Below are 25,482 nucleotides of genomic sequence, written 5' to 3' on the forward strand. Positions count from 1 at the left end.
ACATCTTAAAAGTCCTTGCTACTAGAAGTGTTAATCTTGCCAAAAATGACTTCTTTGAATTTCTAGGTAGCTAAAGTTCTATTCTGTAGAATAATTGAATATTTTTTCTTTTTTTTAATTATACTTTAAGTTCTAGGGTACACGTGCGCAACGTGCAGGTTTGTTACATATGTATACATGTGCCATGTTGGTGTGCTGCACCCATTAACTTGTCATTTACATTAGGTATATCTCCTAATGCTATTCCTCCCTCCTTCCCCCTCTCCATGTAACACTTATGTAAACACTCTAAAAGCAAGTAAAAATGTCTCTATGGCTATTGTTCAAATCTCAGGGCTAAATGTCTCCATTTGTATTAGGAACAAATAGATTAAAGTCCAACCATCCTTCTGAGGAGCTTTTCCCTGGTGCTGAATACAGTTAATGACAGCCTAAGTCTCTCTCTTTTTTTTTTGTACAATTCATCCATTACTCATCAGCTATATCTGAAACAAACCCTAATCTTGGTACAGAAGCAGAGAACATTATTCTTCCTCAAAGCCTACGCCACATGTTGCTGCTAAAACAGGAATGGACAAAAAACAGTTTCACAATAGGTAGAGGAATGAGTCTGCTAAAGTTAGGGCATTTTCTTACCTTTTTTCTTTACACATAATTTGAAATAACTCTTATATCAATTAGATGAAATATATCAGTGAATAATATCACTTTAGGGCAAATTTAACATTTATCCAGTATTAGAGAATTCCATGACTACTGTCATGACTACTACAACTATTATTAATAATAATCACAAATATTTAATGGGCACCTGCTACATGCTGGACACTACGCTAGGCAACTTACATGTTGTGGAATTTCCCTCCTGGAAGGTATTTATTGTCCAGTGAGCAACCCTTCTATTCTTCCCTTTCCATGTACACAAATGATAGAGGCCTCATTAGGGAGATTCCAGAAGTACATAAATCCCTGGTCCATATGTAAAAATGTAGAGAAAATCTCCCTACCAACCTGTATCAAACTTAAATGCAAGGGAAATTTAAAATTTGGTTGTGTTGAGTCACTGAGAATTGGTAGCTGTTACCATAGCATAACCTAGCCTAAGTTGCCTAATTCAGTGTTATTGACTGAAATAAACCTTTTTTACACATTTTTCAATAATATGAATTCCATGTTATGTGAATGACAGCCTGAGGCTAGCATATACATAATTTATCTCTGTGTTGAAGAGGACTAGACTTGAACTCTACACTTTGTTGGAAGTATAAATGAGGGTCCTAAAACTTGCATGAGAGAAAGCCAGTTTTGTAGTCAGTAATAAGAAATACCATGTGAGCACATGCGTGTGCACAGCCCCCCTACATAATAGGTGCTCAACGTCTGCACAATGTATGAGTATATACATAGAGTATAGATCACTTTTTAAAAAATACTGAATGTTATTAGAAAACTCAACCACAGATTGCCTGCGACCCAGGGCTTGACCAAAGCTTCCTCAAGACATCAAATATTGCAGAGAAAACTTAATGCGCTTATTCCTCTAGGGTTGTTAGTTTTTTTTTTTTTTCTTTGTGTGTGTGTATGTGTGAGATTAGCTAGATTATCAAAAAGTAACACTTCCAGGTCGTATTATTACCACAAATCCATGCTAAAGAGCCTTCACTAAGTTGAAATTTAATGTAACTTCAGGTTTAATTGAGGGTCAACATAGAAATATCTATTTGAACATTTCTGTCTTTTGTAGACTCCTAGGTTAGGACATTGTTCATCAAGTTACCATTTGTTATTCAAATAATTACCATACACAATAAATTTATCTTTAAATTTGAAGCCTGAAAAAATGTTCTGTCTTAAGAAATGTCTAGAAGACAGACTTGCTGTCTGTCAACAAGTAATGACAACTCTAAACTATAATTACTTATTAATTTATAGTTGAGTATACTAATCTAGAGTAACTAATCTCAAAAGTCTCTATACTTTTGGACATTCTTTAGAGCTTGTTTCTATTTTGAGTTTCAAATTTTTATATTTTTCTTGATTTCTGAAACTGTCACAATTTTTCAGAAGCAGGTGGAAACAAATTCTATTTATGAAATAAAACTTCTTATAATTTATTATTATTTTTGCTTGTCTTTTCTTTCTGGCTGCATTTCTAGAGAACAAAGACCTTGCTCATTCATCTCTGTGGTGGTGTTTCAGTGCAGGCAAAATGAGAATAAATACATGTTAGCGTGGAATGACACAAAGAGCTCTGAAAATAAAGCCCGAATTCACATTTTCACTCCATCACTTACTAACCATGTGACCTTTGGAAAGTTATGTCCATTTATTAGCCTTTCTTTTCTTGTCAACAAAATATCGTAAGTTTACTTGTAGCACTGTTGGGAGGATAGAGAAAAAAAAATACATATGTGTGTGTGTGTGTGTGTGTCAATAAGAGTATTCACCAAATCAGCAAATACTCCTGTCATCTTTTCTCCACCTACAAAGTGACAGTAAAGGACACAATGATGCTACTATTTGTCTCTCGAGTAGGTACCCACAAAGAGAGCATGAGAGAAATTTGCTCATGTGCTTTACTGAAGGTCTGTTCTCAGAAGGGGAGGGAAGAAAAAAGCATGGGGAGGTAGGGTATGGAACTAATAAGAACATTATTAATCTCAGTCTGAGACTAGCTTTACCTGACCTCAGAGTGGGCTGTGAAATTGCACAGCAGAGTTGGTTCCATCTTGAGGCAAGGAGTCTGAGCTTTGTATCCTTCTTTCAGTCAGTTATTAGCGATTGGTTGTCAGAGCATGCAGGGGTGGTGGTGCATAACCACCCACACATAGTGACTCCTGTTTGGCTGACAACATTGTCCAGAAAAAGGAGCAGCTAGGAGATGTTAGCAGCCAACACTCACAGTAGCAGGAAAATGGGTAACTGCCAGGTAAGGGGATGGGCCACGGGCATCAGAGTGGGTGGAGACTGGAAATGTTGTTAAACATGTGCAAGGAAGCCCCCCACATCAAAGAATTATCCAGCCCCCAAAGTCAATAGTGCCACAGATGAGAAACTGTGGAATAGATGAAAGCATGAAAAAATCAATGTTTAATAATTATTACTCACAATTTGATTTGCTATTAATAACATTCAGACATCAGTAATCATAAGGGGAAAATGTGTAATTTCACTGATTTTGCTAGAGAACACACACATACAACCTCGCAGTTTTTATCCTGTGACTTTAGTATTCTTTCATATTATGCAACAGCAAGCATGAATTCAGCATGAGTCATAGACCGAAATGACTACTTTTGAAAATGTCATCCATACAGTCTTGTGCCTTTTTCCACATCTGCTTTCAGTTCTGCCTTTATAGATTTTGACACCAGCACTTTGCTGTCCTAGAATCTTCAGCTACTTGATTTTTTTGTCTTCTCTCCCCTTTTCTGCTGTGTTTTTCCCTGGCTTTCAACTAAACTCGTGAACATCAGGATGTCTGCATCCAGCTCTGTTCTTTTCCTTCAGCAGCACTTTGCCTAATGGGGAATTTGGCACATTCCTACAGTTGTCAAATACATCTTGTTCACTTTCGTGGCCTCTCATTTCATCTCTGGCTTTGAAGTTCTACAGTTCAGGTTGTTTAGCATACAAGAGAAATAATTAATCCCCTCCATCTTTTCTAAGGATTGATAACAACTAAGCTAATTATTTACTCTAGAACAGAAATAACTGTTTACATAAAGTTTTAAATTCAGGCAAAATTCCTTTTGAATAATATGGAACTATTTGACAAATGAATAAGAATATAGCAATTATTGTAAGGAGTACATTTAACAGTAGAGACTCTCACATCACATCTATACTTTATTTCCCCCCTTCATTTCTTTCCTTCCCATGTCCAGATCCAGGTTTGTGTGTGTGTGCTTCATCCAGATGTTTTTTCTATATATATAATTGCACAAAAGGGATCTAATTTCACAAAACAGATCACTGCCATTTGTGAGAGATACCACAGCAATCTCAGTAAAGTCATGTCAAATCAATTCTCAAATCATAAATAATATATTACACCATTTTGGTACATATGTACTTTTTTTCTAGGTTTGCAATTAGCAGGTAACTCCTAAAGGAGCTGATCTCATTCTCACTGATGCAGATTGCTTAAGCAAAATTGGAGAAGCACCCTCTTAAAATCAATCAAAATGAAACAAAACTGCCTTCTGTTGCATAATATAATTTGTCAGTTGGTGCTGAGAGGAGTAATTTGGATAGAAACTGTGAAGGGAAAGGTACAACAAAGGAAAATAAGATCAGAGATTCTGATTTGGAAGGAACCACAAAGCTCATTTCATCCCAAACTTGATGAAGTAATGGACCCAAAGAGATTAATGTCTAGACTATAACAGGTCTTATAATGTGGGGTCCAGCAGCTTTTCTATTGCCTATTGTTAGCTCCTCATTTTGAGGCTGAAGTGTGTGTTCTGATTAGTTCTTCTTAAGAATCCAGAATCATTAAATCATCACTATTATTAATACTGTGCTCTAGTCCGTGTTTCCCCACATCTTTCAATTAAAATCATTCTTTAGCTCTTGATATATGTAGCAACCATCTAGCAGGGTATGCTAATACCACCCACTCCCCTCCTACCTCCCATCCCTGTCATCTCACCACTAAAGTCACTGAGAGGTCATAGGGCTTCATTTCAGTAGCAATGAAGTAAAGAACATGAGATTCTAGATTCTGGTCCTGGCTCTGCCCATAGCTATCTTTGTGAACCAGAATAAGTCATTAAAAATCCCTGAGCTATTTCATTGTTTATAAAATGAATATGAGATAGATAGTTATAACATAAAGAGATTATTTCTAAGGTTCCTTCAAGTACCATTATAACTGAATGCATTGCACAATCAGAAAGAAAATCCATTTCATTGTAATATTAGTTTACATAGATAAAAAGGAAATTCCTTAGTCCACTTTGTTACAATGCAATACAAAAGTAAAAAGGAAGAAGAGCACCCCACACACATTTTTTGAAGTATATTCTTTAAATTATTAAGGTCTGATTACTTCCATGTGCCTCCTGCTTAAGATAAAAAACAAACAAAAAGCAATACTTAATAGGGTTGAATTTACTGAAGCATCTTCTTTCTTCTCTTTCCTTTCTCTTTCTTTTATTCCTCCTCTTCTTGCTTCCCCTCCTTTCCCCTTCATTTCTTTTGCTTCTCTCCCTTCCATACTTCTTCCCCTCTTTCTCTATAAATATTTCAGTTAATTTTCCAAGTCTTAAAGAATTCCCCATTATCTTCCTGTCTACAAATGATTGCAGTAGGTTCAGAAAGCTCATTAACTATTTTCCTTAATGCTTTAACAAAGCAAGCACATTAACCTACTGTCATTCTGTAAGTACTTGATTGCCTACATTCTGTAGGCCCTCGTGGCTCTTTTGGTCAATAGCTGGATTGTTGCTGTTCTCTATCTTTCCTAATTGAATGAACACTGCCCCTTGATTTCCTTTGAAGCTGAGTTGCAGTTGTTCGGCGAATTTTCAATCTTGCTGATCTTTCCTCCTTGACTGATTAGTTTTTTTTATTATCCAATGTTTTAAATTGTGGCTTTGGCACACCTGCCTCAGGGTAAGAGAACGTGATTAAACACATTAAAAGAAACCCACAGAACAGAGTGGTTACATAATTAATCAGTCTTGAGCAGTACCAAAAAAAAAAAAAAAAAAAAAAAAATGCTGGCCCAAAAGCATGACATTTGGGGAAAGGGTAATTTTAAGGGTTTAAAAACGTTCTAATTAATTGATTTTTGTTCCTGAATTTCCTTTTTCATATACACAGGCTAGAATAACACTATTTATTTCTTTATAGCAAGTGTCCTTTTACAAAATACAACAGTTTCCCACTAGGCATGGTGTATAGGAACGCTAGGTGAGCAGTTGATGAAGAATATGTTCCGTCATGGGAATGCCTTGAGGTAACTCGGATACATTTTAATGTTCTTAGAGTCGTATTTTTTATTCTATTTCTAATTTAAGACCTTTGTACATCAGGATGACTATGGAAACTGAACTGCAACAGTGTATTTTCCATAGAAATTTTTGTATACTCCCCTCTTTATTTTTTTAGTGTTTTTTAATATTATACTTTAAGTTCTAGGGTACATGTGCACAACGTGCAGGTTTGTTACATATGTATACATGTGCCAAGGTGGTGTGCTGCACCCATTAACTCGTCATTTACATTAGGTATATCTCCTAATGCTATCCCTCCCCCCTCCCCCAACTCCATGACAGGCCCCGGTGGGTGATATTCCCCACCCTGTGTCCAAGTGTTCTCGTTGTCCAATTTCCACCAATCAGTGAGAAGATGCGGTGCTTGGTTTTCTGTCCTTGTGATAGTTTGCTCAGAATGATGGTTTCCAGCTTCATTCATGTCCCTACAAAGGACATGAACTCATCATTTTTTATGGTTGCATAGTATTCCATGGTGTATATGTGCCACATTTTTTTTTTTTTTTTTCCTGAGACGGAGTCTCGGTCTGTCTCCCGGGCTGGAGTGCAGTGGCGCAATCTCGGCTCACTGCAAGCTCCGCCTCCCGGGTTCACGCCATTCTCCTGCCTCAGCCTCCGGAGTAGCTGGGACTACAGGCGCCCACCACCGCGCCCAGCTAATTTTTGTATTTTTAGTAGAGACGGGGTTTCACCGTGTTGACCAGGATGGTCTCGATCTCCTGACCTCATGATCCTCCCACCTCGGCCTCCCAAAGTGCTGGGATTACAGGCGTGAGCCACCGCGCCCGGCCAATATGTGCCACATTTTCTTAATCCAGTCTATCATTGATGGACATTTGGGTTGGTTTGAAGTCTTTGCTATTGTGAATAGTGCCACAATAAACATACATGTGCATGTGTCTTTATATTAGCATGATTTATACTCCTTTGGGTATATACCCAGTAATGGGATGGCTGGGTCAAATGGTATTTCTAGTTCTAGATCCTTGAGGAATCACCACACTGTCTTCCACAATGGTTGAACTAGTTTACACTCCCACCAACAGTGTAAAAGTGTTCCTATTTTTCCACATCCTCTCCAGCACCTGTTGTTTCCTGGCTTCTTAATGATTACTATTCTAACTGGTGTGAGATGGTATCTCATTGTGGTTTTGATTTGCATTTCTCTGATGGCCAGTGAAGATAAGCATTTTTTCATGTGTCTGTTGGCTGCATAAATGTCTTATCTTGAGAAGTGTCTCTTCATATCCTTCACCCACTTTTTGATGGGGTAGTTTGTTTTTTTCTTGTAAATTTATTTGAGTTCTTTGTAGATTCTGGATATTAGCCCTTCGTCAGATGGGTAGATGGCAAAAATTTTCTCCCATTCTGTGGGTTGCCTGTTCACTCTGATGGTAGTTCCTTTTGCTGTGCAGAAGCTCCTTAGTTTAATTAGATCCCATTTGTCAATTTTGACTTTTGTTGCCATTGTATTTTGTGTTTTAGTCATGAAGTCCTTGCCCATGTCTATGTCCTGAATGGTATTGCCTAGGTTTTCTTCAAGGGCTTTTAAAGTTTTAGGTCTAACATTTAAGTCTTTAATCCATCTTGAATTAATTTTTGTATAAGGTGTAAGGAAGGGATCCAGTTTCAGCTTTCTACATATGGCTAGCCAGTTTTCCCAGCACCATTTATTAAATAGGGAATCCTTTCCCCACTTCTTGTTTTTGTCAAGTTTGTCAAAGATCAGATGGTTGTAGATGTGTAGTGTTATTTCTGAGGGTTCTGTTCTGTTCCATTGGTCTATATCTCTGTTTTGGTACCAGTACCATGCTGTGTTGGTTACTGTAGCCTTGTAGTATAGTTTGAAGTCAGGTAGCGTGATGCCTCCAGCTTTGCTCTTTTGGCTTAGGATTGTCTTGGCAATGCGGGCTCTTTTTTGGTTCCATATGAGTTTAAAAGTAGTTTTTTTTCCAATTTTGTGAAGAAAGTCATTGGTACCTTGACGGGGATGGCATTGAATCTTTAAATTACCTTGGGCAGTATGTACATTTTCACGATATTGATTCTTCCTATCCATGAGCATGGAATGTTCTTCCATTTGTTTGTGTCATCTTTTATTTCGTTGAGCAGTGGTTTGCAGTTCTCCTTGAAGAGGTCCTTCACATCCCTTGTGAGTTGGATTCCTAGGTATTTTACTTTCTTTAAAGTAATCGTGAATGGGAGTTCACTCATGATTTGGCTCTCTGTTTGTCTGTTATTGGTGTATAGGAATGACTGTGATTTTTGCACATTGATTTTGTATCCTGAGACTTTGCTGAAGTTGCTTATTAGCTTAAGGAGATTTTGGGTTGAGACAATGGAGTTTTCTAAATATACAATCATGTCATCGGCAAACAGGAACAATTTGACTTCCTATTTTCCTAACTGAATACACTTTATTTCTTTCTTCTGCCTGATTGCCCTGGCCAGAAATTCCAACACTATGTTGAATAGGTGTGGTGAGAGAGGGCATCCCTGTCTTATGCCGGTTTTCAAAGGGAATGCTTCCAGTTTTGCTCATTCACTGTGATATTGGCTGTGGGTTTGTCATAAATAGCTCTTATTATTTTGAGATACATCCCATCAATACCTAATTTATTGTGAGTTTTTAGCATGAAGGGCTATTGAATTTTGTCAAAGGTCTTTTCTGCATCTATTGAGATAATCATGTGGTTTTTGTCCTTGGTTCTGTTTATATGATGGATTACATTTACTGATTTGCTTATGTTAAACCATCCTTGCATCCCAGGGATGAAACCAACTCGATCCTGGTGGATAAGCTTTTTGGTGTGCTGCTGAATCCGGTTTGCCAGTATTTTATTGAGGATTTTTGCATTGATGTTCATCAGGGATATTGGTCTAAAATTCTCTTTTTTTGTTGTGTCTCTGCCAGGCTTTGGTATCAGGATGAAGTCGGCCTCATAAAATGAGTTAGGGAGGATTCCCTCTTTTCCTATTGATTGGAATAGTTTCAGAAGGAATGGTACCAGCTCCTCCTTGTACCTCTGGTAGAATTCAGCTGTGAATCCGTCTGGTCCTGGATTTTTTTTGGTTGGTAGGCTATTAATTATTGCCTCAATTTCAGAGCCTGTTATTGGTCTATTCAGGGATTCAACTTATTCCTGGATTAGTCTTGGGAGGGTGTGTATGTCCAGGAATTTATCCATTTCTTCCAGATTTTCTAGTTTATTTGCATAGAGGTGTTTATAGTATTCTCTGATGGTATCTTGTATTTCTGTGGAATCGATGGTGGTATCCCCTTTATCATTTTTTTATTGCATCTATTTGATTCTTTCTCTTTTCTTCTTTATTAGTCTTGCTAGTGGTCTATCAATTTTGTTGATCTTTCCAAAAAACCACCTCCTGGATTTATTGATTTTTTGAAGGGTGTTTTGTGTCTCTATGTCTTTCCATTCTGCTCTGATCTTAGTTATTTCTTGCCTTCTGCTAGCTTTTGAATGTGTTTGCTCTTGCTTCTCTAGTTCTTTTAATTGTGATGTTAGGGTGTCAATTTTAGATCTTTCCTGCTTTCTCTTGTGGGCATTTAGTGCTATAAATTTCCCTCTACACATGGCTTTAAATGTGTCCCAGAGATTCTGGTATGTTGTGTGTTTGTTTTCATTGGTTCCAAAGAACACCTTTATTTCTGCCTTCATTTCATTATGTACCCAGTAGTCATTCAGGAGCAGGTTGTTCAGTTGCCATATAGTTGAGAAGTTTTAAGTGAGTTTCTTAATCCTTAGTTCTAGTTTCATTGCACTGTTGTCTGAGAGAAAGTTTGTTATAATTTCTTTTCTTTTCCATGTGCTGAGGAGTGCCTTACTTCCAACTATGTGGTCAACTTTGGAATAAGTGTGATGTGGTGCTGAGAAGAATGTATATTCTGTTGATTTGGGGTGGAGAGTTCTGTAGATGTCTATTAGGTCCACTTGATGCAGAGCTGAGTTCAATTCCTGGATATCCTTGTTAATTTTCTGTCTCGTTGATCTGTGTAATGTTGAAGTGGGGTGTTGAAGTCTCCCATTATTATTGTGTGGGAGTCTAAGTCTCTTTGTAGGTCTCTAAGGACTTGCTTTATGAATCCGGGTGCTCCTCTACTGGGTGCATGTATATTTAGGGTAGTTCTTCTTGTTGAATTGATTCCTTTACCATTATGCAATAGCCTTCTTTGTCTCTTTTGATCTTTGTTTGGTTTAAAGTCTGTTTTATCAGAGACTAGGATTGCAACTCTGCTTTTTTTTTCTTTTCTTTTTTTTCATTTGCTTGGTAGATCTTCCTCCATCCCTTTATTTTGAGCCTATGTGTGTCACTGCACATGAGATGGGTCTCCTGAATACAGCACACTGATAGTCTTGACTCTTTATCCAATTTGCCAGTCTGTGTCTTTTAATTGGACTATTTAGTCCATTTACATTTAAGGTTAATATTATTATGTGTGAATTTGATCCTGTCATTATGATGTTAGGTGGTTATTTTGCTCATTAGTTGATGCAGTTTCTTCCTAGCATTGATGGTCTTTACATTTTGACTGCCCTTAACATTTTTTCCTCATTTCAACTTTGGTGAATCTGACAATTATGTGTCTTGGAGTTGCTTTTCTCTAGGAGTATCTTTGTGGCATTCTCTATTATTTCCTGAATTTGAATGTTGGTCTGCCTTGCTGGTTAGTAAGTTCTCCCGGATAATATCCTGAAGAGTGTTTTCCAAGTTGGTTCTATTCTCCCTGTCACTTTAAGGTACACCAATCAGACGTAGATTTGGTCTTTTCACATTGTCCCATATTTCTCAGAGGCTTTGTTCATTTCATTTTACTTTTTTTTTGTCTCTAAACTTCTCTTCTTATTTCATTTCAATCATTTGATCTTCAATCACTGATACCCTTTCTTCCACTTGATTGAATCGGCTACTGAAGCTTGTGTACGCACTACGCAGTTCTCATGCCATGGTTTTCAGCTCCATCAGGTCATTTAAAGTCTTCTTGATGCTGTTTATTGTAGGTAACCATTTGTGTAATATTTTTTTCAAGGATTTTAGCTTCTTTGCGATGGGTTCGAACATCCTCCTTTAGCTCAGAGAAGTTTGTTATTACTGATCATCTGAAGTCTTCTTCTCTCAACTCATCAAAGTCATTCTCTGTCTAGCTTTGTTCCACTGCTGGCGAGGAGCTGCGCTCCTTTGGAGGAGAAGAGGTGCTCTGATTTTTAGAATTTTCTGCTTTTCTGCTCTGGTTTCTCCCCATCTTTGTGGTTTTATCTACCTTTGGTCTTTGACGGTGGTGACGTACAGATGGGGTTTTGGTGTGGATGTCCTTTTTGTTTGTTAGTTTTCCTTCTCACACAGTCAGGACCCTCAGCTGCAGGTCTCGGAGTTTGCTGCAGGTCCACTCCAGACCCTGTTTGCCTGGGTATCACCAGAGGAGGCTACAGAATAGCGAATATTGCAGAACAGCAAATGTTACTGCCTGATCATTCCTCTGGAAGATTCGTCTCAGAGGGGCACCTGGCTGTATGAGGTGTCAGTTGGCCCCTACTGGGAGGTGTCTCCCAGTTAGGCTACTCGGGGGTCAGGGACTCACTTAAAGAGGCAGTCTGTTCATTCTCAGATCTCAAACTCCATGCTGGGAGAACCACTACTCTCTTCAAAGCTGTCAGACAGGGATGTTTAAGTCTGCAGAAGTTTCTGCTGCCTTTTGTTCAGTTATGCCCTGCCCCCAGAGGTGCAGTCTACAGAGGCAGGCAGGCCTCCTTGAGCTGTGGTGGGTTCCACCCAGTTCAAGCTTCCTGACAGCTTTGTTTACCTACTCAAGTCGCAGCAGTGGCGGATGCCCCTTCCGCAGCCCCACTGCCTCCTTGCAGTTCAATCTCAGACTGCTATGCTAGCAGTGAGTGAGGCTCTCTGGGCATGGGACCCTCCAAGCCAGGCGCAGGATGTACTCTCCTGGTGTGCCATTTGCTAAGACCATTGGCAAAGCACAATATTAGGGTGTGTCCCGATTTTCCAGTTACCGTCCGTCACGCCTTCCTTTGGCTAGGAAAGGGAATTCCCTGACTCCTTGTGCTTCCCAGGTGAGGCAATGTCCCTCTCTGCTTTGGCTCATACTCCATGGGCTACACCCACTGTCTGACAAGCCCCAGGGAGATGAACCTGGTACCTCAGTTGGAAATGCAGAAATCACCCATCTTCTGAGTCAGTCATCCTGGGTGCTGTGGACTGGAGCTGTTCCTATTTGGCCATCTTGGAACCTCCTCCCTTTTTTAGTGTTTTGAGACAAGGCCTGGCTCTATCACCAAGGGTGGAATGCAGTGGCATGATCTCAGCCCACTGCAACATCCACCTCCTGGGTTCAGGTCATCCTCTCACCTCAGCTTCCCGAGTAGCTGGGACCACAGGCATACACCACCACACCTGGTTAATTTTTGTATTTTTTGTAGAAACGGGATTGGTCATGCTGCCCATAGCTGGTCTTGAACTCATGTGCTCAAGCAATCCACCTGCCTCAGCCTCAAAGTGCTGGGATTACAGTCCTGAGCTACCGTACCTGGCAACTCCCCTCTTTATTTGAGAAAGGAGAGCAGCTGGAAGGCCAAACTGGCTTCATTTCCATGTGAATTGAAGCTAGGTCAGGTTCCACAATCCAGACAATGTCCTGTAGCTTGGCTCTGGTAAAAAAATGTCTAGTATATGCTATCTCTGTTCATTATCTCAAAAAATTGCTGTGAACTTAGGTTATTTTCTCTTCTAAGCAGCATTAAAGAAAAGTGATTGAGATGTGGACATCCATATTTTGTTCTATTGCTAAAATGGATCTTGAATAGAGTGATCAAATCTTAATTTTAACGGGAAACTACTCTTTCCATTTTACCAAACATGGGATTTATTAGCAAGAAATTCTTCAACCTTTCATTCATTTCTATAAATGTGATTATATCTTTTTTTAAGTTAGACTAAATCAATTTTTTTTTTATTTTTAGGATTCAGGGGATACATGTGCAGTTTTGTTACGAGGGTATATAGCATGATGCTGAGGTTTGGGCTTCTATTAATTTCATCACTCAAATATTGAACATAGTACCCAATAGGAATTTTTTCAGCTCTTACCCCTCTCCCCCTCCTACCTTTTAGAGACTCCAGTATCTATTGTTCCCATCTTTATGTCCCTGTGTAATCAATGTTTAGCTCCCACTTGTGAGAATATGCAGTATTTGATTTTCTGTTTTAGCATTAATTTGCATAGGATAATGGCCTCCAGCTGCATTCATGTGGATGTGAAGGACACAATTAAATTCTTTTATATGGCTGCGTAGTATGCCATGGTGTATATGTACCACATTTTCTTTATTTAATAAATGTGATTATATTTTAATTCAACTTCATCCTGGCTGAGAAGAGCTCTTTTTTCTTTTTTTTCCAAACCTAATCTTTCTACCTTTTCTAATCTTACATTCTCTCATTTGCTTGACTTTATTCCATCAGTCATAGTCTTAATTTTTCACAGGTTCATTCTCTTCTGGCTGCTTTTTGTTCTTTACCTAAACATTTCTCAATTACTGCCACTTTAAGCAGTATATAAAAAAAAATATTAACAAACAAAAATGCTTTTGGTGATTCTGTCTGCTCTGACCCTCAAATCTCTTTCTCTTTCTTTATCTCTCTTTTATTCCTTTCAACTTCAAACTTTTGGAAAATTGAGTCTGTGCCATCATATTTTCTCTGTCATTGCATACTCAGTACTCAACTGATCATGATATAATTCTTGCCTTCACCATATTACTGATACTGCTTTAACAAAGATATAAAAACACCTTCTAAATGCAAAACCCAATGTGTACTTTTAAGGCTAAGCCAACCTGCATAATTTTGCAGGTTGCATCTTTTGTAGTCATTGGTCACTGCACCATCAATCATGTAAAAATATTCAAGGACTTTATAGTCTAGAAGGGAATATGTGCAAAAAGATGATTTGATATGTGTACTGCTGTGATTTTGGTAATCATACAAGGAATATGATAGAAACTGTTAGCTGCCACCCAACATCCATTCTCTTTTTCATAGAAATAGAACTCTGATTATACTGGGGAAAGCAATGTGCAGGATTAAAACACAAACAAACATACAAAATCTATATTTTGTAGCATACCTTGCAGTTAAATATAACAATATGACTACGCTCCAGCCAATAGTTTGTTAAAAAAAAAAAAAAGTATTTGAAAGGGACCTTCCGGAAGGTCCCTTTAAAAGTGTAAGGAATGTTTGCTTCATTTTCTCTTTATTCTTACTGCCTGGAATATACAAGTCATTGCTCGAGCTGCATAAGCCATATTTTTGACCTTGATAATAACGACAGCCAGAAGCCAAGAAAAGTGAAGCTGAAAGACAAAAGTGCCTGATTCCCTGGTGACTTTGTGAAGCTGTCATAACAGTTCTAGACTGCCCATTCGCAGGCTCACTTTATGGAGACAGTAAACTCCCAATTTGTTTTAACTGCCACAGTCAAGTCTCAGAATCTTATAAAGGTACACTGGAATCACTCTGTGAAAAAAGTTGTTACTGGATTACTGTCTCAGCTATTTTTTAAAAAAATGGCATCCAACATATTTTCACTGGATGGTCCCATATATTTCTCTTTCATACCTCTTTCCTAAGTTCCAGAACCAAAGACCCAACTTCCCCTAAACCCTTCTCCTTGGATGCCCTTTAGTCACTTCAATTCAACAAGCAAAACCTGAATGAGTTTCCATACTCACTGTAACATGGTCTTCCTTCTATATATACTGTTTAGTTAACGATGCCGTTGTTGACTAAGTAAACTATTTAACCTCCAAACCTTTAGGAAATTCTTAATTCTTTCTTCTTTTTCACCCTTAGCACCCAATGGATAATTGACGCTAAACATATTTTCCTCAGAATTGTTCCTTGTATAGATACACTCCTTTCCATTCTCATCAATATTGTCTTAGGTAAGTTCTCACTGTTTCTCTCTTAGACTAATTTATTATTATTATTATTATTATTATTATTGTTATTCTTTAAGTTCTGGGTTACATGTGTAGAACATGCGGTTTTGTTACATAGGTATACACATGCCCTGGTGGTTTGCTGCACCCATCAACCCATCACCTACATTATTCCTCCCCTAGCCCCCACCCTCTGACAGGCCCTGGTGTGTGACGTTCCCCTCCCTGTGTCCATGTGTTCTCATTGTTCAACTCCCACTTACGAGTGAGAACATGTGGTGTTCAGTTTTCTGTTCCTGTGTTAGTTTGCTAATGATGGTTCCCAGCTTCATTCATGTCCCGGCAAAGGACATGAAGTCATCCTTTTATATGGCTGTGTAGTATTCCATGGTGTATTTGTGCCACATTTTCTTAATCCAGTCTATCATTGATGGATATTTGGGTTGGTTCCAAGTCTTTGCCATTGTGAATAGTGCTGCAATAAACATCTTAAACTAATTTTTAAAAGTCATTCCTAAATAGGCCTCAATCCTCTAGTCCCTTATCTTTCTAATCTATCACTTCCCTGTCTAAAAAATGTTAGCTTTGAAATGCATAGATTTATTAATGCCCATCTCAAACTAAGAAATTGTTAATTACTCTCAATTGCCTACAGGGTAAAATTAAATTATAAATGATCCTTTCAAAACATTCCCAGTTTCCTTTACAAACTTTTGCTCTACTCGCCCACCCACCCTTATTCCACAACACACACACCAAGAGTACCAAGTAAAGTTGTTTTCAGTCACGTCAGACTGCCTGCCATGTCTGTAACATGCCATGTCTTTCCTATCTCTGTTTTATTTCAGTTGTCCCCTCTATCTCAAATCCTTTCCCTCTCCTCCTCCTATAAGTACACATTTGTTTTCTACTTATTAATCAAGGCCCAAAGCAGATTTGAGCGACTTGCGAAGCTTTCTCTTACCTGCTCTGCACATCAAATAAATTATTTCCTCACATGCTATACACGTACATTTGTACATACCAATATTGTATGGTTTATTACAGTGTTCTGGAGTCTTTTTTGTATATTCAGGTACATTTTAGGTTTCTTATTTTTTTATGCATTTCAGTATCTTAAGGACATTACCATATAATCATCTTTACATCCCTCAGATGTACTACTATGCCTTGCACAGAGAGGGGCTCAATTCATAGTAATGGATTTGAATGAACTACATATACTTTGTCTCTATACAGGTAAAACATGCAACTTCAAGATGAGTGCTTGCAATACAGATGTAAGAATGATTGGGGAATAATTTTAATTAAATGGTGTATTATGACAATATCTTTCAGGTTATTTTATTTTATTAATTCATCTTCTTTATCCTAAACCTTCACACCTCAGACCCAGAACAGAACGTACTGCCCGTTCACTATAGAAATGCATTCCATTCATACCTACTTATTTTTAACCCACTATATTAGGTAAAGCAATGTTTCGTGAACCTAATCGTGGGATGCCAGCTTTATTTAGTAAACTTTGAATAGTCTGTAGTTTTGAATACCACATTTCTGTAATTTTTAGTGTCTCTCTGCTTTGGAATCACGCTTGCCATTTTTCAAGAGATCTTATAGCAAAATGATAGATTAGATCTTCTTCTGAATTTAAAGAATAGGAACAAGACAGGAACTCAGGGTCACTGAGAGATTAAAGTAAGTGTGCTTTGGCAGGCATAAATGAAATGTATTTAGAAAGCTTTCTAGGATCTACCTGCAAACAGATGGCAGTAAGATATGCAAAAGGGGGAAGGCTTTCTTTTTTCAGATTTATTTTTTTCTAATGGGGAATAGTGAGTGAGATGATGACAAATAGTTTTGGATTTGCAATGCTATTCCTCATTTTACATAATGACTCAGCTTTTAAATTATAAATCATGGATTCTAAATAGCTCCTGCTTAATCTATCTGTAATATATGTAAAGTTCATGAATTTGAATCATCATACCAAACAGGAAAGAATACAAACTCAGTTTATATATAGAAAGGAAATTGTATTTTGGAAGGATAATTAACGCCAATAAATTTTAACAGCTATGCAGAGGCTGAACTTCTACCAAATGTTTTTTGAAAGCGTAGCTTCAGACAATATGAAACAGTGTATATTTGAAAAATAAAATTTATATGAAATTTAGACCTTATAAAGCATGATTAGTGTGTGAAAATGACAAAAGTAAATGGAAGAGTTTATCCTCCAAATGAATATACTTTTTTACATGTTTAACGTAGTATGATGTTAAATGAGAAAATGAAGACTGGATGTTTAATAAGCCAAAAGGAATACACAGAAGTTAAAAATATATATACATATTAATACATATGCATCTATACACACATATATGCTGTGTGTATCTACATAAATGTATATATACATACATGTATGTATATGTGTCGATACACATGCATGTTCCTGTTTGCATGGCTTGTGACTAAGTAAAATGCATTTTTCTTTGAAAAGGGACAGGGCACTAGTAATACACTGACTGTGTTTATGTGGGATTTTTGATAAAATTTGAATATCAAAGACACTATTTTTCCCCCTCTAACCACCACTGGAATAAAATGCTAGAATGCAATACCATCTTATCATTTCCAAATTATTCACTTTTGACTTGTGTTTTTCAGTTTCATCACAGATTCAGTGTTGTCTCTCTGAACAGAGAAAACATAGACCTTTGAAGGTAAACTCAGCTCTGACATTTACTAGTATGACATTTGGGAAGCTATATAACCCATCTTAAGTTTACTTCTTTATATATTAAAGAAAACAGAACAAATAAATAAGTGATCCATCTGGCATGTTATTGTGAAGATTAACATAAAATATTGGCAAGAGATAGAGAGTCACTATTGGTTTCCTCCCCTTTACTTTTTTTTTTTTTTTTTTTTGAGATGAAGTCTTGCACTGTCGCCCAGGCTGGAGAGCAGTGGTGTGATCTCGGCTCACTGCAACTTCCACCTTCTGGGTTCAAGTAATTCTCATGCCTCAGACTACTGAGTAGCTGGGATTACAGGCATGCACCACCACACCAAACTAATTTTTCTATTTTTAGTAGAGACAGGGTTTCACCATGTTGGCCAGGATGGTCTTAAACTCCTGATCTCAAGTGATCCAGATGCCCCAGTCTCCCAAAGTGCTGGGATTATAGGCACGAACCACCGTGACCAGCCTCTGCCCTCTACTTTTGATGGTGATCCTTTGCTTGCGTTTTCATAATTACATCCTCTTTCAGAACATTAACTCATTGAGGGAATGTCCAATGCCAGGATATAGAGGCCCTATATATTACACATATACAGATATACTAGTGTAACTAAAAAAATTTTTCTCAGAAATACAAATTCCCAGAATATTTATAATGTTCCACTTAAACTTAAATTTATAATCTTGGTCCATGTCCTTTTCAAAGTCACCGATAACTGAATCCAATATAGATATCAAATATTATTTTATTACCATTTCTTCTCCAGAGAAATGATCTACTGCTATTAAAAGATGAGTAGAAAAGTTATACATTAGTTCTACCATGGTAATTTACAGCAGCTTAAAACTTAGGGCCACCAAAGAATTTATGAAATTTCCTCCAACTCTAATAAATTCTATCATACTCCAGTTCTGAAAATATATATGGAAATGAAAACTCTCAAGACATGAACATTTATGTCATAAAAAGAAATAGGGGGAAATGAATATCAATTAATAGCAGTGAAGCAATCTTTTTATTAATTTGCAATTCCACACGCATTTATTTTAGAAAAATTACAGGATTCATTTCGGAGTTCCATCTGTACACATTTTGAAGTCATGCTTTAAATTAACATGCATTTCTCATCCAAATGGCTTATAAAACGTGATTTACTTTTTAATCTCTGAAGTAAATAAAAACATTTTAAACCTTTTCTAAAGATATCTGCTAAGATTTCCTGCTAGTTTAAATACATGTGCTTTTAATAAAAACTCCAATTTAGTCTTTCTAAACTAATTTTACCTACAAGATTTGGTCATGTAAGCAAGGGTGTAGTTACTCTGTTTTAAGCATCTCCCACCTGTGATCATGTACATGCTAGGCGGTACTCACAGCTGACATGATGAGCTCTCCTCCGAGGTTCTGGATCTCAGCTTTAACCTGACTGCAGATTTTCAGTTGGTGGGAGTAGAACTTAATCTGTTCCAGGTAGGCCAACAAGTCTTGTTTGCAAGATGGATCTGGGCACTAAATATGCATCGAAGATAAAAATGGATATAGCAGAATAAATAATAGGTAGATCAAAGTGAGTAAAAACAGTATTCACATGGCAGGTACCTTATAAGGCAGCAATTTTATTTTCATAGCGCAACATTTCTCGGCTCAAGTCCAAGTAGATTCTGATATGCTTCTACCATTATAATAGTTTATTCATTTTGCAACCTTAGTTACTTCAGCTTAGCCAAAAGAAATGTTAAAATACTTTTTAGACATGAAAAGGTAAATAAAATAGCTGCCTTTAATTTATGATAAAGGTTACAAGCCTTCAGATTATATTTTTAGGTAAATCTAAAGAAATATTTAAAATGTAATTATTTCTTTCACCTAGAATTACTATTAGAATACTCCTAGAATTACTATTACAATGCTCCTTGAGACTCATGGTTCTGCATTGCCTGTCCTTTGCTACTCAAAAGGACATAAAAACATGCAGCAACATAATATGTTCTATTACTTCCAGCATTCAATGTTCTTAACTGTTATAGACAAAGGAAATCATTTCTACCTTAGATAACAGGTGTGAATCTAACTGAAGCCAAGAAGCAGACAGGGCACATGTTTTAGAATATTAAATTTCCTTATGAAAACCAGCCTCCTGCATCATTTTATCTTTTGGAAGGAACTTCCTGGAGGACAGCTTTGAGCTTTATCATAACATGGTAAATAGCTTTGGTTAAGATTTAATCTTTGTGTTCTTTCTCCTATGCAATTATAATAGATTTATAGAAATCCCTTCTGACTTAATTCCACTTTTAGTAAATTTTTATAAGAATAAGGAAATGTGGACAGTGATTTATATCCAAAGATCTTCGTTGTAGCATTATGTATAATAGCAAAATTTGGAAATAACCTAAATTCCCCAAATAATGGAAAGACTAAATAAGAATGACTATCAATATAATGTAGCATTACTCAGTCTCAAGAAAATAGAGTTTCAAAGGATGCAGGAAAATGTTTTTGGAAGTTAAAAAAATAACCTGTAAATATTGCAATCAAATTCTATTAAAAATTGTGTGTATTTAAAACATGCTGAATGCCAGATGCAGTGACTCATGCCTATAATCCTAGCAATTTGGGAAGTTGAAACAGGAAAATCCCTTGAGCCTAGGAATTTGAGGTCAGCCTGGGGAACATAGGGAGGCACCATCTCTACAAAAAATAAAAATAAATTAGCCAGGTGTGATCCCAGCTATTCAGGAGGCTGAGGTGGGAGGACTGCCTGAGCCTGAGAGGTTAATGCTGCAGTGAGCCATGATTGTGACACTGCACTTCAGCCTGGGCAAAAGAGTGAGACCTTGTGTCAAAAAATAAATAAATAAAAATAAAAAATAAAATAATAAAACCTGCTGGGACAGCTTCAGCTGTCCATCCTTCCTAGGCATAGATCATGCTGCATCAGGACTCTCTTTGCACCATACCCAGACAAATCTCCAGGCATTCAGAGCACCAGCTTGCCTGAATCAGCAGGCTGAGCTTCTCCACCCTTTCTGTGCATAAATCAGGGTGCAGCAGGCCCTCTCCACTCCATGCTTAGGCAGATTTCCAGGTATTCAAAGTACATGTTTGCCCAGATTGACAGCCTGAACCACCCCACACTTTCTCTGCAGGGATCCAGGTATGTAGAGGAGACTTTCTGCTTCATGCCTAGGCAGATCTCCCGGCATCTGGAGCACCTAGTCCCCTGGATTAGGAGTTTAGACCACCCCAAATCTGTGTGTAGAGAACTTGAGGACAAGAAGGCTTCCCAGCTCCATGCCTAGGCATACCTCTGGGTGCTTGGTACCCACTCACTGGATTATCCTTCAGCACTGGTGCTCATGACTGCCCTTAGGGGAATCTGTAGGCAAACCTGCCAGTCTGGACCTACCCATATTGCTCCCAACACCTCTGGGGCTGAGGAGGGAGCTCAGAGCACTTTGCACTACAAGAATAAGCCCATTGCCTGAGGCAAGAGAGAGCTTCTGCTAGTAAACAAGGATGAGGTATACACTCAGCAGTATTAGCCATACACACCGTCTACAGGCTTGTAGATGGAACTGCATGGCCCAATATAAAACCTGCTGACAGAAAGGTGTAGAGTACACCAGTTAAGCCAAAAGACCTTACCCAGCCTTCTCTAAAGTCACATCCCCTAGGGAAAAATAGGTGGGAAAGGGAAAGAAAAAAAATATCAATAATATTATAGGGAAAGAAAAGAAAAATTATATCTGCACAAATATAATTACAAAATTTTGAAGTATCAATGCCTCAAGATGAGAAAGAACCAGTGTAAGAATTCTAGCACCATGAAAATTCAAAATGTAGTAATACCATCAACATACCATACTAGCTCTCCAGCTACGGTCTCCAGAAAAGTGGAAACTTGGAAAGGACAGATAGAGAATTTGAAGTGTGGATTGCAAGGAAGTTCAATAAGATCCAAGACGAGGTTGAAAATTAACACAAAGAAACATTTTAAAGCAATCCAGAAAATGAAGGAAGAGATAAACATCTTTAAAATATCAATCAGAGATTCTGGAATTTAAAAACTAACTTAATTTCAAAATACAACTGGAAGCTTCACCAATAAACTGGACTAAGTAGAAGAAAGAATGACAGATCTTGAAAACCAGTCTTTTGAATTGACCCAGTCAGAAAAAAATAAAGAAAATGTATTTTTTTAAAAAATGAACAAAGTCTTTGAGAAATATGGGATTATGTAAAGTGATCAAACCTAAAAATTAGTGACATTCCTGAGACTGAGAAAAAGATAACAATCTAGAAAAAAATACTTGAAGTGATAAATCAAGAAAATGTTCCGAATTTTGCTGGAGAGGTAGACATCCAGATACAAGAAATTCAGAGAACGTTTGTGAGATACTATACAAAAAGCAACATGACCAAGGCATATAATCACCAGACTATTCAAGGTCAACGCTAAAGAAAAACATCACAAAGGTAGCTAGAGAAAAAGGTCAGAACACACACAAAGGGAATCCCAAAAGGCTAAAAGCAGACTTCCCTGCATAAACTTTATTTATAAGCTGGGACAGACTGGGGGCCTATTTTCAGAATTCTTGAAGAAAAGAAATTCCAACAAAAATTTCATATCCCACCAGGCTAAGCTTTATCACTGAAAGAGAAACAAAAATGTTTTCCAGACAAACAAGCACTAAAAAAATTCATTACCATTAGGCTAGTCTTATCAGAGACTCTTAAGGGAATTCTAAACATGGGGAAAAAATAGCTGACACCTGCTACCACAAAAACACACTTAAGTACAGAGCCCACAGACCTATAGAGCAACCAAACCATAGAAAATACAAAGCAACCAGCTAACAACTTCATGATAGGATCAAAATCTTGCATATTAATATTATCCTTGAATGTGAATAGCCTAAACACTCCACTTAAAAGGCACAGAGTGGCAAGTTGGATAAAATAAAAACATCCACCAATCTGCTGTCTTCAAGATACCCATCTCACACATAATGACATCTAGAAGCTCAAAGTAAAGGGTTGAAGAAATATCTATCTTGCGAACTAAACTACAAAAAAAAAAAGAGGAGTGGCTATTACATTAGATAAAATATATGTATGTTAATATATTTAAAATATAATATATAACATAGTATATTAGATAAAATATAGGTATTTTAAAATATATTAAAATATAATATATAATAATATATTAGATTTAAAAGACTTTAAACCAACAACAGTAAAAAAGGACAAAGAAGGGCATTACATAATGATAAAGGGTTAAATTCAACAAAAAGACTTAACTATCCTAAATATGTATGTACCCAACACTGAAGCATCTCAATTCATAAAACAAGTACTTCTAGATCTGCAAAAAGGCTTAGACAGCCACACAGTGATGTGTCACTCCTCACTGACAGTGGTAGATATGTGAATGTTAGTCAATTAAACCTCTTTTTTTATATATAAACTAGCTAGTCTCAGTATCTTCACAGTAATGTGAAAAAGGACTAATACATTTATTTTTGGGTAAACAATGAAATTAAGGCAGTAATCAAAAAATTCTTTGAAAAAAATAGAAATAAGAGACTCAACATATAAAAATCTCTAGGATGCAGCAAAAGTACTGTTAAGAGGAAAGTTTAGGGCAGTAAACTCCTACCTTAAAATGTTAGAAAGATCTCAAATTAATGATTTAACATCATGCCTAGAGGAGCTAGAAAAACAAGAACCAACCAACCCAAAAGCAAGAACAAACCCACCCAAAAAATTAAAATTAGATGGAACTGAATGAATCTGAGACCTAAAAATTCACAGGAAGAATCAATGAAGACTAAAGTTTTTTTTTGTTTTTGTTTTTGTTTTTGTTTTTTTGAAAGAATAAACAGGATCGGTAGACTGCTAGCTAGATTAACACAGAAAAAAAGAGAAAGGATCCAAATAAGCACAGTCAGAAGTTATAACTAAAGTGGCATTGCAACCAATACTACAGAAATACAAAAGAGCCTCAGAAACTATTGGGAACACACCTGTGCATACAAACTAGAAAATCTAGAGGAGAAGATAAATTTCTGAAACACACAATCCTCCAAGAATGAATCAGAAAGAAATTGAAACCCTGAACAGACCAATATTGAGTTCCTAAATTAAATCAGTAATAAGACACCCACCACCAACAACAACCAAAAGAGCCCCAGCCAAATTCTACCAAACATGCATAGAAGATTTGGTACCAATCCTACTGAAACTATTTCAAAAAATGGAGAAGGAGAGACTCCTCCTTAACTCATTCAACAAAGCCAGCATCATCCTGATAGGAAAACCTAGTAAAGATACGATGAAAAAAATCTCTGATGCCAATATCTCTGATAAACATAGATGCAGAAATCCTCAGCAAAATATTAGCAAATTGAATTTAGTGGCACATCAAAAAGTTAATTCACTATGATCAAGTAGGCTTAATTCTTGTAAGAATGGTTTAATATACACAAATCAATAAATGTGATTCACCACATAAACAGAATTAATAACAAAAATTGTATGATTATTTCACCAGATGTGGAAAAAGCTTTTGATAAAATACAACATCCCTTCATGATAAAAACCCTCAAGAAACTATACATCAAAGGAACATATCTAACATATCTCAAAATAATAAGAATCATCTAAGAGAAACCATAGCCAACATTATACTTGAATGGGCAAAAGCTGAAACCAATCCCCTTGAAAACTGTTACAATGATGCCCATTCTCACCCCTCTTATTCCACACAGTACTGAAAGCCCTAGCCACAACAATCAGGCAAAATAAATAAATAAAAGGCATCCAACTAGACAAATAAAAGTCAACCTATATCTCTTTGCTGTTGATATGATTTTATACCCAGAAAACACAAAATACTTTACTGAAAGGCTCCTGGAACTGAGACATGACTCAGTAATTTTTAGGATGCAAAATCGTGGTATAAAAATCAATAGTATTTCTATACACCAATAACATTCAAGCTGAGAACCAAATGAAGAACTCAATTCCACTTACAATAGCTGCAAATAAATAAATAAATGAATAAATAAATAAAACACCTAGGAATGAATCTAACCAAGGAAGTTAAAGATCTCTACAAGGAGAACTACAAAATACTGCTGAAAGTAATCATAGATGACACAAACAAATGGAAAAAAACATTTCAAGTTCATCAACTGGAAGAATCAATATCATTAAAATGGCCATACTGCCCAAAGCAATCTATAGATTCAATGCTATTCCTATCAAGCAACCAACGTCCTTTTTTACAGAACTAGAAAAATAGCTATTGTAAAATTCATATGAAGCCAAGAAATATCCTGACTAGACAAGCAATCCTAAGCAAAAAAAAAAAAAAAAAAAAAAAAAAGAAAAAAAGAAAAGAAAGAAAGAAAGAAGAAGAAGCTGGATGCATCATATCACTTGATTTCAAACTACACTATAAGGCTACAGTAACAACACAGCACGGTATTGGCACAAAAACAGATGCATAGGCTGATGGGACAGAATAGAGAACACAGAAATAAAGCTGCACAACTACAACCATCTGATCTTTGACAAAGTTGACAAAAATAAGCAGTGACTCCCTATTCAACATATGACGCTGTGATAGCTGGCTAGCCAAAGGCAGAAGAATGAAACTGGACCCCTATCTTTCATCATCTAAAAAAATTAACTCAAGATGAATTCAAGATTTAAATATAAGACCTCCACAATAAGAATCCTTGAAGT

At 36.9% G+C, this 25,482-nt stretch overlaps 1 protein-coding gene across 17 annotated transcripts in view; it reads right to left on the minus strand.

Annotated features, from left to right (window-relative positions):
- The window catches only part of LOC105466141 (catenin alpha 3), a 1,883,635-nt gene that overhangs the window by 38,200 nt on the left and 1,819,953 nt on the right, over window positions 1–25,482 (minus strand). For 16 of the 17 annotated variants that reach the window (XM_071068753.1, XM_071068751.1, XM_071068747.1 and 13 more), the window contains one exon: window positions 19,099–19,233. In XM_071068753.1, the coding sequence (XP_070924854.1) occupies window positions 19,099–19,233 (135 nt within the window). Of the gene's footprint in view, window positions 1–19,098; window positions 19,234–25,482 lie in introns of those variants that run through there. The other variant, XR_011607352.1, reaches the window with a different exon arrangement.

This window comes from Macaca nemestrina, chromosome 9 (genome assembly GCF_043159975.1).
Source record: "Macaca nemestrina isolate mMacNem1 chromosome 9, mMacNem.hap1, whole genome shotgun sequence".
In the NCBI taxonomy this organism is placed as follows: domain Eukaryota; kingdom Metazoa; phylum Chordata; class Mammalia; order Primates; family Cercopithecidae; genus Macaca; species Macaca nemestrina.